This window comes from Temnothorax longispinosus, unplaced genomic scaffold, assembly GCF_030848805.1.
Source record: "Temnothorax longispinosus isolate EJ_2023e unplaced genomic scaffold, Tlon_JGU_v1 HiC_scaffold_287, whole genome shotgun sequence".
NCBI lineage: Eukaryota > Metazoa > Arthropoda > Insecta > Hymenoptera > Formicidae > Temnothorax > Temnothorax longispinosus.
This window is the reverse complement of record NW_027270107.1, coordinates 13-13,761: the sequence shown is the minus strand read 5'-3', so window position 1 is coordinate 13,761 and position 13,749 is coordinate 13. Positions and strand designations below refer to the sequence as shown.

Sequence of the window (13,749 nt, the reverse complement as noted above, 5' to 3'; positions counted from 1 at the left end):
CGAGACACTACCGTGTCTCTTGATTCAATGATACTTAGATATATAAGAAAGATACAATTCAGGTATAATTTTATCTGAATCATTTCCTTATGAACACACATGTATTACTGTAATATTATTATTTGAAATAATTGTAGATAAATACGAGGACAATGCAAATAATTTGAATGAAAATTCCTACAGTAATATCAATAATGGTGACGATACTATTACCGAGTTTGAAATTATATCTGCAGATTGTGGTGCCAATAAATCAAAACATTTTGAAGCAACCGATGTGGTAATGAGCGATACTGCATCAAATAAAAATTTTGAAGAAATAATAAAAAGTTCTGAAGAACAAATAAAAAAATTAAAGAAATCTTTAAATAAGACGTGGTGGAACGTAATATCAAAGAAAATTGCAAAAAAGAGATATAGCAAATAGAAAAAAACATAAATAAAAATTATTTTTATATAATTTACAATTTTATTTTCTTATTCCTACAAAAAATTGGTTTATACATACAATTATATACAATTGAAACGGCCCCGTAGCGTGGAGTCAAAATGGCAGCTTTTTTCCCTTAAATGCGTTACTTTGTAATCTAGTGACTTATTTAGTATAAATTCGTGTTCGTGTAGGAATTTGGTATCGCGGGAGGATTGTGGTACCTCCCCCAGGTAGATGTCAATTGACGTCGCTACCTGGGCCGCGTATCGGCCTACTACCGATGTAATGACGAGAGGAATCGAGGAATGATTACACACTCTAATATGAATAATAGAATAATACTTTATTGCGAGTCACGCAATAGGTGGTCTTTTTAACTCAGTTCTGCCAACCTCGTAACTCTCAACCCCTCTTGCTAGCGCTGGAGAGGGGGCTGACCAATCGGAAGAAAGACACCTCATAGAAGTTAGCCGGACAATTTCGACTTACGACATTTTTTTTTTACGAATCGATTGTTAGTTGTTTGTTATTGATTGTTAGACTAATTAGAACGTTTGTTAGTTAATAGTTTTTACGTAATCACGAAAATAATTTTTAGTGTTAATTTAGCCGGTAAATATAGAATTCTTTACAATTTTCGATTCAAACCGTACGTGGTCAATCGATGCGGAATCGTTTGTTAGTTTCGAATATACTAAGTAAAACGTTTGTTAGATCACGGTTTCGCTAAAAAAAACCGAAAAACTGTATATCGTTTAGCTGCCGGAGAGTAGGGGTGAGACGTAGAATATGTGGTGGTTTCGGAACGCATTACGTAATAGTTTATCAACACGGGAAACGTGCTTAACCTATTTTCAATTTATTTATCAGATTTGTTTATGCCTAATACCTGGCTACATTTCACGTGCAAAAATATAGGTAAGTGTAAAATGCAAATTTAATTTCTGAACTTAGTAAAAAGTATCCTTGCAATATGAAAGAGATATAGATTGCAAAAGTAGAGAGGTAACCTACTAAAGTTGTATTTGAACAATTACATCAAATTACAGATTTATGAAATATAGAAATAAACTTATATTGTATGTACAAGTAGATATAAGTAATTTTGTCATCGTACGGAAACTCGCAGTTTAAACTAACTATAAAATTGTTTGCAGATGCTTGATGTCATTGATGTCATAAGAGGTAGAAAAGCAGTGGAATACTTCATGCACTTCCAAGTAAGTTAGAAAAGCATTAGCGAAGCTACTTAATCTTGTACAATCATATTAAAGTACACATTAAAGAAATATAAATATATTTTATCATTGTGTAAGGGTTGGAATCTGTCTTGGGACAAACGCAAAAAGAGAAGCCATAAGATATCAAAGCGCTTAATCGAAACGAAACAGAGCATCAAGAACTCGTCGTAGAGCGAGAAGCGGTGGCAATCGAGCTGCATCATCTACGACCGGAATTTCCGAAGATGGCAGTTTAGGCCAACACGCTGATTATTATACGGAAGTAAGTTTCATTTTCAAGTTACAAATTTGATTTTGGACGTTTCAGAACTTTTATAATTTAATAACAGAAAGAGATAGTAGCAATAACTTGAAAAATATGTGTAACGCTGATTGACTATCGTGTTGTGAGGGCGTAATTTTCTTAACGTTGCCGCGCTATGAAAGGTTTAATTTACTGCATGATTTAATTTATCCGTATGATATGCAGATCGAGGACTGCGAAAGTAAGAAAAGTTTATAAGAATTACATTTGTAATTTATAGGACGTAAACATAGAAGAGGATACAGAGAGTAGTTCTGATTACATGGTGAAACAAGTGACGATGAACACAGTGGGTGGTGATAGCCAATCTGGAGCCAGTATGAAACCAGGCGATGATCTTGCTACAGATAGCACATTAAAACGGATTCTAGAGCAGGATTATGACCTAATGAGTAATAAGAACAAGGTAAGCTAGTAATTAAATTTTAGTTAATATACATATATATTACAGATATAAGCTATAAAGCGTTTGTGCCGGATACATTTTTCAACAACTAAAAACTATTCCTGCTGTTTGCATTTTATTACTTTTCATATTTAAATTAAAATTATACAAGGATTGTAATTTATGTTAAAAACTAATCTTTCACTGAAAACAAATATCATACAAATATATCACTGATATTTATTTCAGCTTATACTTCCGGCGCAACCTACTGTGATAAATATTCCAGAATCTCTGGCACAGCATTTCACTACGACGCAGTTTACGAATATCCCAGAGAAACCTTAACTCTCATATCGCAGTTTACGAATATCTCAGAGAAACTCTCTGATTGTGTCGATTAATTATCGAACGGAAAAAGGAAAATACAATAGCAATGTTTTTTTTACATATCAGGATATAAGCTGTAATTATATAAAAAAGAAAGAAAAAAATAACGGAAAACAGAACCGAGCAGGAGCAGGACGCAACAGGATATCTGTATTTCTAGAAAGTCTGATTTTGTAAATATTCTACGAGGAAAACACTTGTGTATTATATATATATATATATATATATATATATATATATATATATATATATATACGTATATATGTATATGCGGATATGCGATATACAATTTGATATGATATATGATCTATGACGTTTGTTTATTACTATGTAAAGTGACAGACTTCGAAATTAAACATTAATTACTGTTAATCGTGGCGTTTTGAATTTACTCTTTTTCTTTTCTTTTACCTAAAGAGGATCATGAGAAAGTGAGAAAATTCCAAACGCTGCGAGAGTGCAGACACAATGGACATCCAAATTTTACAAAACGTGAAAAAACATTCGTATTTTCTCATTTCTAAACTCCTCAGACCGTGTTAATATTTAAACAAAATAATTTACACGTCACTCACAGAGCTAGCGTGATAAAAAATAAGTTAACATTTGTATAGGAACTGAGTACCAAACCTTTTATTCGAAGGGAAGGAAAGAACGATGCTTTAATTGCTTAGTGAATCAATTATACTTTATTTGGCAAAATCTCATCGAATACCAACATTCGTTGCACGGGTAAGGAAAACTGCCAAAAACCTTACCAGTATTCATAAAATAAAAGTACAATATTTATATCATTTTATAACAAAATCAAAGTATTACATTCGGTTGTGCAGGAATGCAGCAATTAATGTTTATCTCAATTAGACAATGTCAAAGTAATTTAAACGAAATCAAATTAATGCACAATATAATAAACAGTCATAAACATATGCAAAGAACGTAAATCATACAAGAACAATGCAGTAAAGGATTATATTGAATTGTTGTCATTTATGATTAAAGGTTTTCTTTGTTACTTTTTATCAGATATTTAATCTTTCTTTTACCAATCAAACTACTAAGTTCAAGTAATGTTTCAGCATAGAACGTCGAATAAGAATATAATTTCTGAAAGGAAAGATCATGTTTAGAATTCGATATGTTATAATAGTGTATGGTACTTCAATCATTATTGACCTGAATAAACTTGTATAAGTTGAATATAAACTAATATCGCAAATTATTACCAAAATATATACAGAAAAACACGCAAGAAATAGAATAATAATAATTACGGTTAATAAAGGAATATAGTTTCTCGAACTGAGAATTTCGACAGTATTTACTATTTGTATCATCCGATAATAATATCTATATTGAATTTAGTTACGTTTAGTACACACTATGTATTATGCTTAGGATACGCAATGTCGTACTAGTTTAACACGATATATCACGCTCAAATCACGCGATGCTTCACGCCTCAAATATTCCGTTGTCACGCGCCGAACACGCTATGTGTTATACGGATAGAAGCACGAATAGCCTTATACTATTCGTCTTCTGGAAAGTTCACGAAGGAACTGAGCTCTCGAGAAAAGGCCTGTCGATCGTATTAATTTATGCGCGCCACGATTGTATTACTCTATGCGCGCCACAAAATGGGATCGTGAAAATCTCACGATATTCTCAGTAACCAATATCCGAGGATTAGGTTATGTAAAGCCTGAATATAATGTCAACCCAAGAACGGTTTTACCAAATAAAATGATAAGGTTACCTTGCAATTAGCCAAAATTAGGCTTGTTCCAGAATAAAATAACTGGAATTCTCTCATCAGAAGTATACTTATCAAGTACAAAGACGACGCAAGGGATCCTCGTCCTTCCAAAAATATATCTCGGGATTAATGGCCGCCCTCGTCTTTACTATCGGAATTCCCTCGTTTCCTTTTCAGCAGTCAAAAAGTCCAGAGACAAGGTTTCGTCTTTCTCAAATAATGATGTAGCTGTATATAACAGCTCTGCTTCCTTAGAAGCCGGAATATTACGAATTTTACGATTAGAAAGTAGCGTATCTACGCAATATCAAAGCAATAACTAACATGCTCACTCGTTGAGCGTCCGAAAAGAAGTGACGATGAGATCGTCGTTGTTTGCGCGGTAAAATCAGGGAACGCCTGCGCGTCAGCGTTGCGCACGAATATAGAAAGAAACACGACGCATGCGTTAAGGTTGTATGACCCCTTAGAAGAAAAAATGCCAAATTCTTCAAACTTTGTCAGGTGATGAGTATTATAATAATAAAGCATTGTGCCAAGTTTGAACAAGTTTGCGAGGCCCGTTCAAAAGTTATAACAATTTGAATTTAACATAGGCTCTTACGGAAATTCATCAAGTTTCACTATTTTTTCAACTTTATTTGAGAAATTAATATCAAAGAAAATATGGCATTCTTTTAAAACTTTGCAGAAATATTAATAAACATCTTTCAAACAAATTAGAACCAAAAAAATTATGATTTCGAGTATATTTTCTGAAATATTGAATAAAAAGCAAACAGAGAACAGTCTCGCTTGGTCTCGCTGAACTCGTAAGTACAGAGATCCGGCAACAGCGCACTATGACGTCACATTAGAACCTCTCTCTCCGTCACTTTACGTAAAGGATAACAAATACTACAGAGGTCCGTTACTTTTTCCAATAGAGCCTCCTGTGTATCGAAAATGTGCTTCGAGCACGTGTAATATACAGACGCATCGTTTGAGGTTAGTTTTCGCTTGCGCTACAAAAATGCCGAAAGTAAAACGTTACATGTGGAAAGGAAAAGTTGTCACTGAAAAAGTGTACAATCAATGGTTAGCACAGATAATACTGGGAAACGTCATTTGAAGACACGAGTCGAAACCACACCAGATGATTGTAACAATTTCATGGCACATGTAACGTTTTACTTTTGGCATTTTTGTAGCGCAAGCGAAAACTAACCTCAAACGATGCGTCTGTATATTACACGTGCTCGGAGCACACTTCGCGTTCACGCAGCTGATGTCGAGTGAGATCAATGCTACCAACTTACAGAAAATGCGACGTTGTCGCGATCAAAATACTTTTTTATGAGAGCTATTGTATTTAATTTATTAATAAATGACGTAAATAAATAACGTAATATAATTTTATTAGTATTTTTAAACAGTAATTACTATGTTTTGTTACTTTTTAAAGATTTTCAGATTTTCGTTTGTGTCAGTTGCAAGTCAGGTACAGTCTTTCTAAAAATCATTAAAGGTGAAAGTTTACATACGAGAAAATATGCATAAAAATGTCTCTATAGCTCTTAAAAACACAGGCAACCGTTATTTTAATAAAATATTAATATAAATATTACTTTCCAGTAAAGAATATCTTTTTAAATATGCTAATTAGCTTTATGTTACGTTTCTTAAACTTTTGGCAGAGATCTTACGGGTCATACAACCTTAAATTGGACGGATGCCTCGCAGCGCGACAACAACAGAAACGCTGCCCGATAGATAGCGCGCTTACGGGAGGTCGATAACAAATAAATCTATCTATAGATTTCTCTCTGCTCATGGCTCTGTTTTACCCCAGGTAGCTCTGCTCGTCCTTACTCTCAATTCGAATAAATGCTAGATTCTGAACAACATTCGTTAAAACAACATTATACATTTATGTCTAACAACAATTTTTTGTGCTTGCACTCGCGAATCTCTTGCCGACGTGATACTCGATTTTCTCACACAGAATTTCTTGCTATAAGACACAAAGGGGAGTTTACTTCTTGCGGAAAATACTCGGCATGCTGGGCGATTCAGTTTTCTGTTGAAAAGATCTTGTTCATCTTCTGGCGCATATCCTTGGCAGACATTCACCGTCGTCATCAATAGGGAAAGCCCGGAGCTCGTCGAGTGTCCTGGAATGAAGATAATTTTTTTACAAACGTTTAAACATTTTTCGTTATCGAGAAAATATGTACAGGATACATAATGTTTCTAGAAAAGTATTCAATGGTCCAAAGATATCGAAATTCAGAAATATTCTACCAAATCTACTATGGATTATTGCGACTGTAGATTACAAATTAGGAATTATTGGTGGCGAAATAAATGTTACTTAGGGCCACTTCGACCAACGCCGATTTACTTTAATCGACGATTAACTTAATCAGCAGTGTCGCCAACAACAAGATATTTGTCGTTGTGTATGTCGTTCTTAACCGATCTTTTCAAATATTATACTACTTCTCTTTAATTTGAATAAAGGTGTTTCGATTTTTATTTAAAATATCTACGAAAAAGTGTTTATGTAACATGGATAGAATTATTAAATTTTTATTATTTAATGAATACGAGGGTTATGATCTTCCAATAAGAAGGAATCGACGAAAATCACGTATAATCAGGCCACGTATAAATTATTTAGAAATTTTTGTCATTTTAAAAGAAGATTTGCAATATTAAAGGAAAACTTTAACATGATATTAGAAAAAATTTATGTTGAATTACAACATAAAACTAATCGGTATGTATAAATATTTAATACAACAATTTAAAATTATATATAATATAATATATATATATATATATATATATATACATATATATATATATATATATATATATATATATATCTTATAAATTTTTTCTAATATTATGTTAAAGTTTTCCTTTGATATTGTAAATCTTCTTTTAAAATAATCATCATCAAAAATTTCTAAATAATTTATACGTGGCCTGATTATACGTGGTTTTCGTCGATTCCTTCTTATTGGAAGATCATAACCCTCGTATTCATCAAATAATAAAAAATTAATAATTCTATCCATGTTACATAAACACGTTTTCGTAGATATTTTAAATAAAAAACGAAACACCTTTATTCAAATTAAAGAAAAGTAGTATAATATTTGAAAAGATTGGTTAAGAACGACATACACAACGACAAATATCTTGTTGTTGGCGACACTGCTGATTGAGTTAATCGTTGATTAAAGTTAATCGGCGTTGGTCGAAGTGGCCCTTATTCGGTCAAATTAGGAATGTTCTACCGAAGTAAAAAAAGCAAGGTAAAACAAATTTATTTCACGTCCAAATTTTGTACATAAATTATTTGAACTAAATTCGCGTGTTAAGTGGTTCATCTGTTCGAATATTATTGACGCTGTTTCTTTTTTTAACAGGTTTATTAACTTGTGGTCAAGAAAAATGTCGAAATTTTTTAAGGTTTAATCTATACAATAGGTGTAGTAATCCTTAAGTCCTAAGAAATTAATCAATCATAGTTAATTATTTTCCTCACATTCGATTGTGATTGATCAATTTCTCACAGCAGATCTTAATGGAACACTTAATAAAGTTGTAGGGTAGTATTTCATTGTCGGATCTTTTAAGACCGGCTGGAGTATATCTTAAGAGAGAGAGATGTTATAAACTAATCACACGATTGTTAGATATAACAGAGCCGTATTATCAACCTTAAGCCATTGTCTTGAAATAAGAACCGACTATGTATACTAGCTTTAATTTTACTCATTAATTCTTCCTTTGGAATAACGATTGCTTGTTTGTTGTACAGAAAAATATATTGCTCTTTTTCTTACCTATATGACAGGAGATGAGGTAATATGCGAAATCGAAATATATACGCAAGCCGTCCGCGACTTCTCTACATATATTTACTTCATTTACTGTTTTCTCTATGGTATTATTCACTTTACTACGTTGAGGTTTCTCTGTTCGTAATATTCTCGGTTCGAAATATTCGTAAACTGCGTCGTAGTAAAATGCTATGCCAAAGATTCCGGAATATTTATCACAGTAGGTTGCGCCGGAAGTACAAGCTGAAATAAATATCAGTGATATATTTGTATACCTCCCCGTTGAAAAGATCCAGATGGAAATCCAGATGGTAATCTACATGGATAACTAGATAAATATATATGTGGATTCCTATGGATTTCGGATGGTTTTGTATGGATTTCCTATGGTTATCCAGATGGAAAACGTATTGAAAAGGTACAGATGGAGATTCATATGGTTATATATATGGCTAACCATATAGATTTCTACCTGTATCCCAGGTCGGATTTGTATGGTTTTCCACCTGATTATCCACATGTATAACCAGCTGCATTTTTTGGATGGCAGTTTATATGGTTTTTCACATGGTTTCCATATAATTCTCATATAATTTTCCACATGGTTTTCTATATCGTTTTTTGACAAAACAAATTCACTATTATCAACGTTTTTTTTTAAATAAAATCCAGGTTATTAGATAAATATTGTCAAAATCAACATGGATATCCAAATGGACTGTTACAAAAAGTAAATGATTATCCACAAGTTTTTTACAAAATACAGATAGATTTCCATGTAGATTTTGATAAAATTCTCTTAGCTATGATGGATTTTATAAAAATTTTGTCGATATTCTGGTACAAAAATCTACGTGGATCTTGTAAAATGTATAATACATTAGATATTCAATGATATTTTATTTGTAAAAATTCTACTCTTTATCGTAATATGATATTTAAAAAATCTAATATTGAAAGTTTATTTTTTCATATAAGTATTTAATGACTTAACTTAAACTTTACATAATATACATAAGTTATACATAATTATTAAATGTGTAAAATACAAATATAAAATAATAAATATAAAATTATTAAAATACGTAAATGTTATTATGTAATACATGATATTATGTAATACATAATTAATATAATATAAAATATGCAGTTTATTAGATCTAAAGTATACATAGTCCTACAAATACAGCATTGACTTTTTGACAGCATTACAATTTTTTTTTTCAACGAGAAAGTACTAAGAAAACGTTATTAAACAATAAAAACTTTTTTAACATTAACATTATTAACATCTTTACACATAATTTTTTCACTTGTAGTTTATGAATACATTTTTAAAAACAATTTTTCATCCAATTATTTATTTTATTCTGTAAAATTTTTTACCAATTTTTACATTTATCTGTACCAATGCATATTGGGTATACCTGATATATACTGCTGTCGGTGAACAGTCATGATAACACACAATTTTTCAACATTTCTTGTTTCTAAAAATTCAACAATGGGGTTAATATTCATAATTTTTTTATGCTTGTAAATTCTTCAGAGAAACAGTTTTCTACGTTTATCTTTTTATATACAGTGTATTCATTATTGTTAGCGTCATCAACGATAAATTGTTGTATGTGGATAAAATGACCGTTCACCGTTTGGGCAAATGAATTATCGGATCGATAACAAACATTATTTGCAGACTTGAATAAACACTTATTTTTTACCATTCTTCCGTATGCCCTAGTACGCTCTATACACAAATTTAATTGATTTATTATTATAGGATCTACTCGTAATTCTTTCCCGAAATATCTGTTTATTCCAAATTTCTCAGTTCTTATTGTGCATCTATTTTGTAAGTAATACAGTAGAGTCTCGTTAAATTTGGCCCCCCGTAATCTTTGCATTCCTTCACACATACTTTCACAAACACTAATATCGTGCCTCTTCCATGTCACAATGGGCGGGACTTAATTCGCTATGCAACGCGCGCATCTACACTTAATTGCACTTAGTCACACAGAGTGCAAGTATGTATGTATACATATGTGCAGATATGTAGTAAGGTTATGACAGGTTCTGAGTATCAGTAAGGTTATATTTATATATCTTATTTATCACGAATTTTTAATATTAAAAAAATGGAAAATAATATAAGTAAAAGAAAATACAAGAGTTATACCGCAGTGGATAAAATAAAAATTTTAAAAGAATGTGGAAATACGTCAATGGCTAAAATTTCACGAAAGTACAACATTAGTACACAAACCATAAGAAATTGGAAGAAAAACAAGTTACAATTGGAAGAATTAACAAGAAATAAAAATAGCTCAAAAATAAAAAGAGTAAGAAGACCAACCTCTGAAGTTTTTGATAAAGCTTTACACATCTGGTTTCAAGAACTCAGAATGCGAAGCATTCCAATAAGTGGTCCCATTATTAAAGGTATAGATACATCTCATATAAATTAACCTCTGTGTACATACTGTTACATATTTTTCAAAATCTTTTTCAAAAATCTAAAGACTAAAAAAATATTCTTATTACGTACTACATATTTTTCTCAGATCTTAAGTTTTTTTTTCTTATTCTAGCTAAGGCATTAGAAATGTCTAAAGAATTGGATTTTCAAGAAAATTTTGTAGCCAGCACTGGATGGTTGAGCAAATGGAAAGCTAGACATGGAATTCGCCAATTATGTACTTGTGGCGAGAAAAAAAGCGCTGATACAGATGCTGCTAATAAATTTAAGATAACATTATCTCAAAAGATAAAAGATGAGAATATTAGTTTATCACAAATATTTAATGTAGACGAAACAGGGTTATATTTTAAAATGTTACCAACTAAAAGTTTGGCAGATAAAGAAGAACATGAAGCGTTTGGATTTAAGCAAAGTAAAGATCGTATAACAATTATGCTTTGCTGTAATGCAGATGGCTCTTTAAAATTACCTATAGTTGTAATTGGAAAATATCAAAAACCGCGAGCCATAAAAAATATTTTACACATACTTCCTGTTTATTATACACATCAAAGAAGTGCATGGATGAACAATAATATCTTTGAGTCATGGTTTAAAAATGAATTTGTGCCTCAAGTTACTTCTTTCTTACAAAAAAGAAATTTACCTCTCAAAGCGCTACTTCTTCTTGATAACGCATCATGTCATTCTTCCGCCGAAACTTTACACATTAACGATATTACAGCTTATTATTTACCACCAAACACAACATCATTAATTCAACCATTAGACCAAGGTATAATCGAAAATGTAAAGAGACGATATAGATCCAGGCTTTTATCATCAGTTATAAGTGAGCAGAATAGAAATATTGACATTATTACATATTTGAAATCTATAAATATTAAGGACGCTATATACTGGATAAGTGAGGCATGGAATGATGTTACTGCAAGTACAATTTTTAAATGCTGGAGAAACATTTTACCACAAGAATTTTTTGAAAGCAACGATCAGAGTTTGGTACAAGAAGTCAATAATGAAGAGCTTATTTCTTTTTTCATCAAATTAATAATTATGAGAATATTACACAAGACGATGTGCAAGAATGGGTTCTACAAACTGATGACATATTTCCTGAATTACCATCTAACAACGAAATTATAAAAAGAGTAATTGCGGATAATACAGAAGGTAAATTACTATCCTTTTAATATTATATCAACATTTTAAATAGATTTTTATTAATCAAAAGAACGATTATAATTATTTTTTTAATATTTAAATTTTTACTTAATTTTCAGACAGTGAGAATAAGGATGAAGTAGAAATAGAAGTAATAAGCACTGCATATGCTATTTCATCAATGAATACGTTGCTATTATTTTTAGAGAAGAATAGCTCATTAATAACCAAAGAAGATTTATCAACATTAATAAAGATTAAAGATAAAATTACAAAAATGAATATTACTCCGTACATAACTTTTTTGATTTAATTTTATTCTATACATTTTTTTCATTTCTTTAATGGTGCAATGTGTAATTGTTCATTAATACTAGCATCGTATTTTTTCGTTCTAAGTTGGTGTGCAATATTATTATTTACATATACCTAATATTTCTTATGCTACCAAAAAGAAGAAATTATATATTTTCGTTAATACTTTTGTGTCTTTTGTAAAATTAATGTGTTCAATTTCAATGATTTTGTTTTTTTTGATTGACACAGTACAACACAAACATTATAATGTAATAATAATAAATATATTTATAATAATAAATATATATGTATATTAATGATTTAAATTGGTTGACTTTGTTTTTTTATTATGCTTATTTATTTGTAGATTTATTAATTTTCTTTTCATTTATATTCATTTATATTAAATTTAATACATGTCAATCTAACCTCTTTGTGTATAGAGGTTAGATTGACGTAGACTGGGCTTTACACCGTAGCGCATAGTGCAGACATTGTGCGCAACTGCATTCGCGCAAGTACACGCTGATTGGCAGTCCCATGCTGTGGTGAGGGTATTCCATAATTTTGGCATTCCGCTCTTATCGCCCCATGGGGTCAAAATTAGAGAGACTCTACTGTAGCAATAGTCTAATACAGGTGAAAAATCTTTCGCTAAAACATGTCTTTCTAACATCATAATACTTTGCTTAATTGAAAGAGTTCTACATATTTGACTTAAGACTCCTTTAGCGGCATGCACGCATTTTATAATGTGCCCGTTGCCAGATTCAAATGGATAACAAGAATGTGACCAAAGTGGCCCCCAATCAGCAACACTCTGTGAAAGATGACTGACTTGATGGACATTAAAAGACATCGCACTCTCTCCATAATAATATTGTGTTAAGGCAACAAATCTTCTTAAAAGTTTATCTGCTCTACGTAATTCAGCATCACTAATGGAAGGTTTTAATAACAAATAATACCCTTCTACTAATAAAGACCAGTGCTGCACATAATTTTGGAAATTAGGTAATTGTGATAATACAGGCAAACTATAGAATAACAGCCAATTTTCCCACTCCGCAGCATTCCAATATTTACGATGGTAGATCGATCGCGATAATCGAACGAGTTTAGTTGGCACCTTGAAGGCTTTTATTTGCTTATCAATAATATCTATGTAAGAATTTGAAATTGAGTATGGCATATTTGATGAATCGAGCCAATATTCTGCGAATTGTTTTGCAATACCCAAATCCATGCAATGCATAGGGTCTGGTACAAAACCATCGATGATATCAAACTCTCTTAAATTCAATAATGGTGAAGCCTTCTTAATACCGAAAACCGATGTATTTGTATTTACTGCTTCTTGAATATGCTGTAGAGTTTGTTCGGCTGTTCTTCTGGCTGGAATTTCATTGAGTAAAGTGTATTTTACACTTGTGCCTTTTGTTGTGCCCTCCTTTTACG

At 31.4% G+C, this 13,749-nt stretch overlaps 1 protein-coding gene and 2 long non-coding RNA genes across 5 annotated transcripts; 2 read left to right on the top strand and 1 right to left on the bottom strand.

Moving 5' to 3' along the window:
* Positions 1 to 1,158: 1,158 nt before the first annotated feature.
* On the top strand, positions 1,159 to 3,125 carry LOC139824179 (uncharacterized). Of its 3 annotated transcripts, XR_011735029.1 has the most exons (5): positions 1,159 to 1,351; positions 1,591 to 1,653; positions 1,750 to 1,936; positions 2,144 to 2,384; positions 2,613 to 3,125. It is a non-coding gene; the product is annotated as an uncharacterized lncRNA (long non-coding RNA). The 3 variants fall into 3 exon arrangements; XR_011735027.1 differs by having other exon boundaries at positions 1,169 to 1,653; XR_011735028.1 differs by having other exon boundaries at positions 1,174 to 1,653; positions 2,199 to 2,384.
* A 298-nt stretch (positions 3,126 to 3,423) lies between these two features.
* On the bottom strand, positions 3,424 to 9,661 carry LOC139824180 (uncharacterized). The gene is made up of 2 exons (XR_011735030.1): positions 8,352 to 9,661; positions 3,424 to 6,665 (listed from the first exon to the last, which is right to left on the bottom strand). It is a non-coding gene; the product is annotated as an uncharacterized lncRNA (long non-coding RNA).
* An 83-nt stretch (positions 9,662 to 9,744) lies between these two features.
* Positions 9,745 to 12,490, top strand: Cag (cag). Its single transcript, XM_071796670.1, has 3 exons — positions 9,745 to 10,790; positions 10,940 to 12,003; positions 12,114 to 12,490. The coding sequence occupies exons 1-2, from the start codon at positions 10,487 to 10,489 to the stop codon at positions 11,974 to 11,976; spliced, it is 1,341 nt and encodes a 446-aa protein (XP_071652771.1). The 5' UTR covers positions 9,745 to 10,486; the 3' UTR covers positions 11,977 to 12,003; positions 12,114 to 12,490.
* The last annotated feature ends 1,259 nt before the right edge of the window (positions 12,491 to 13,749 follow it).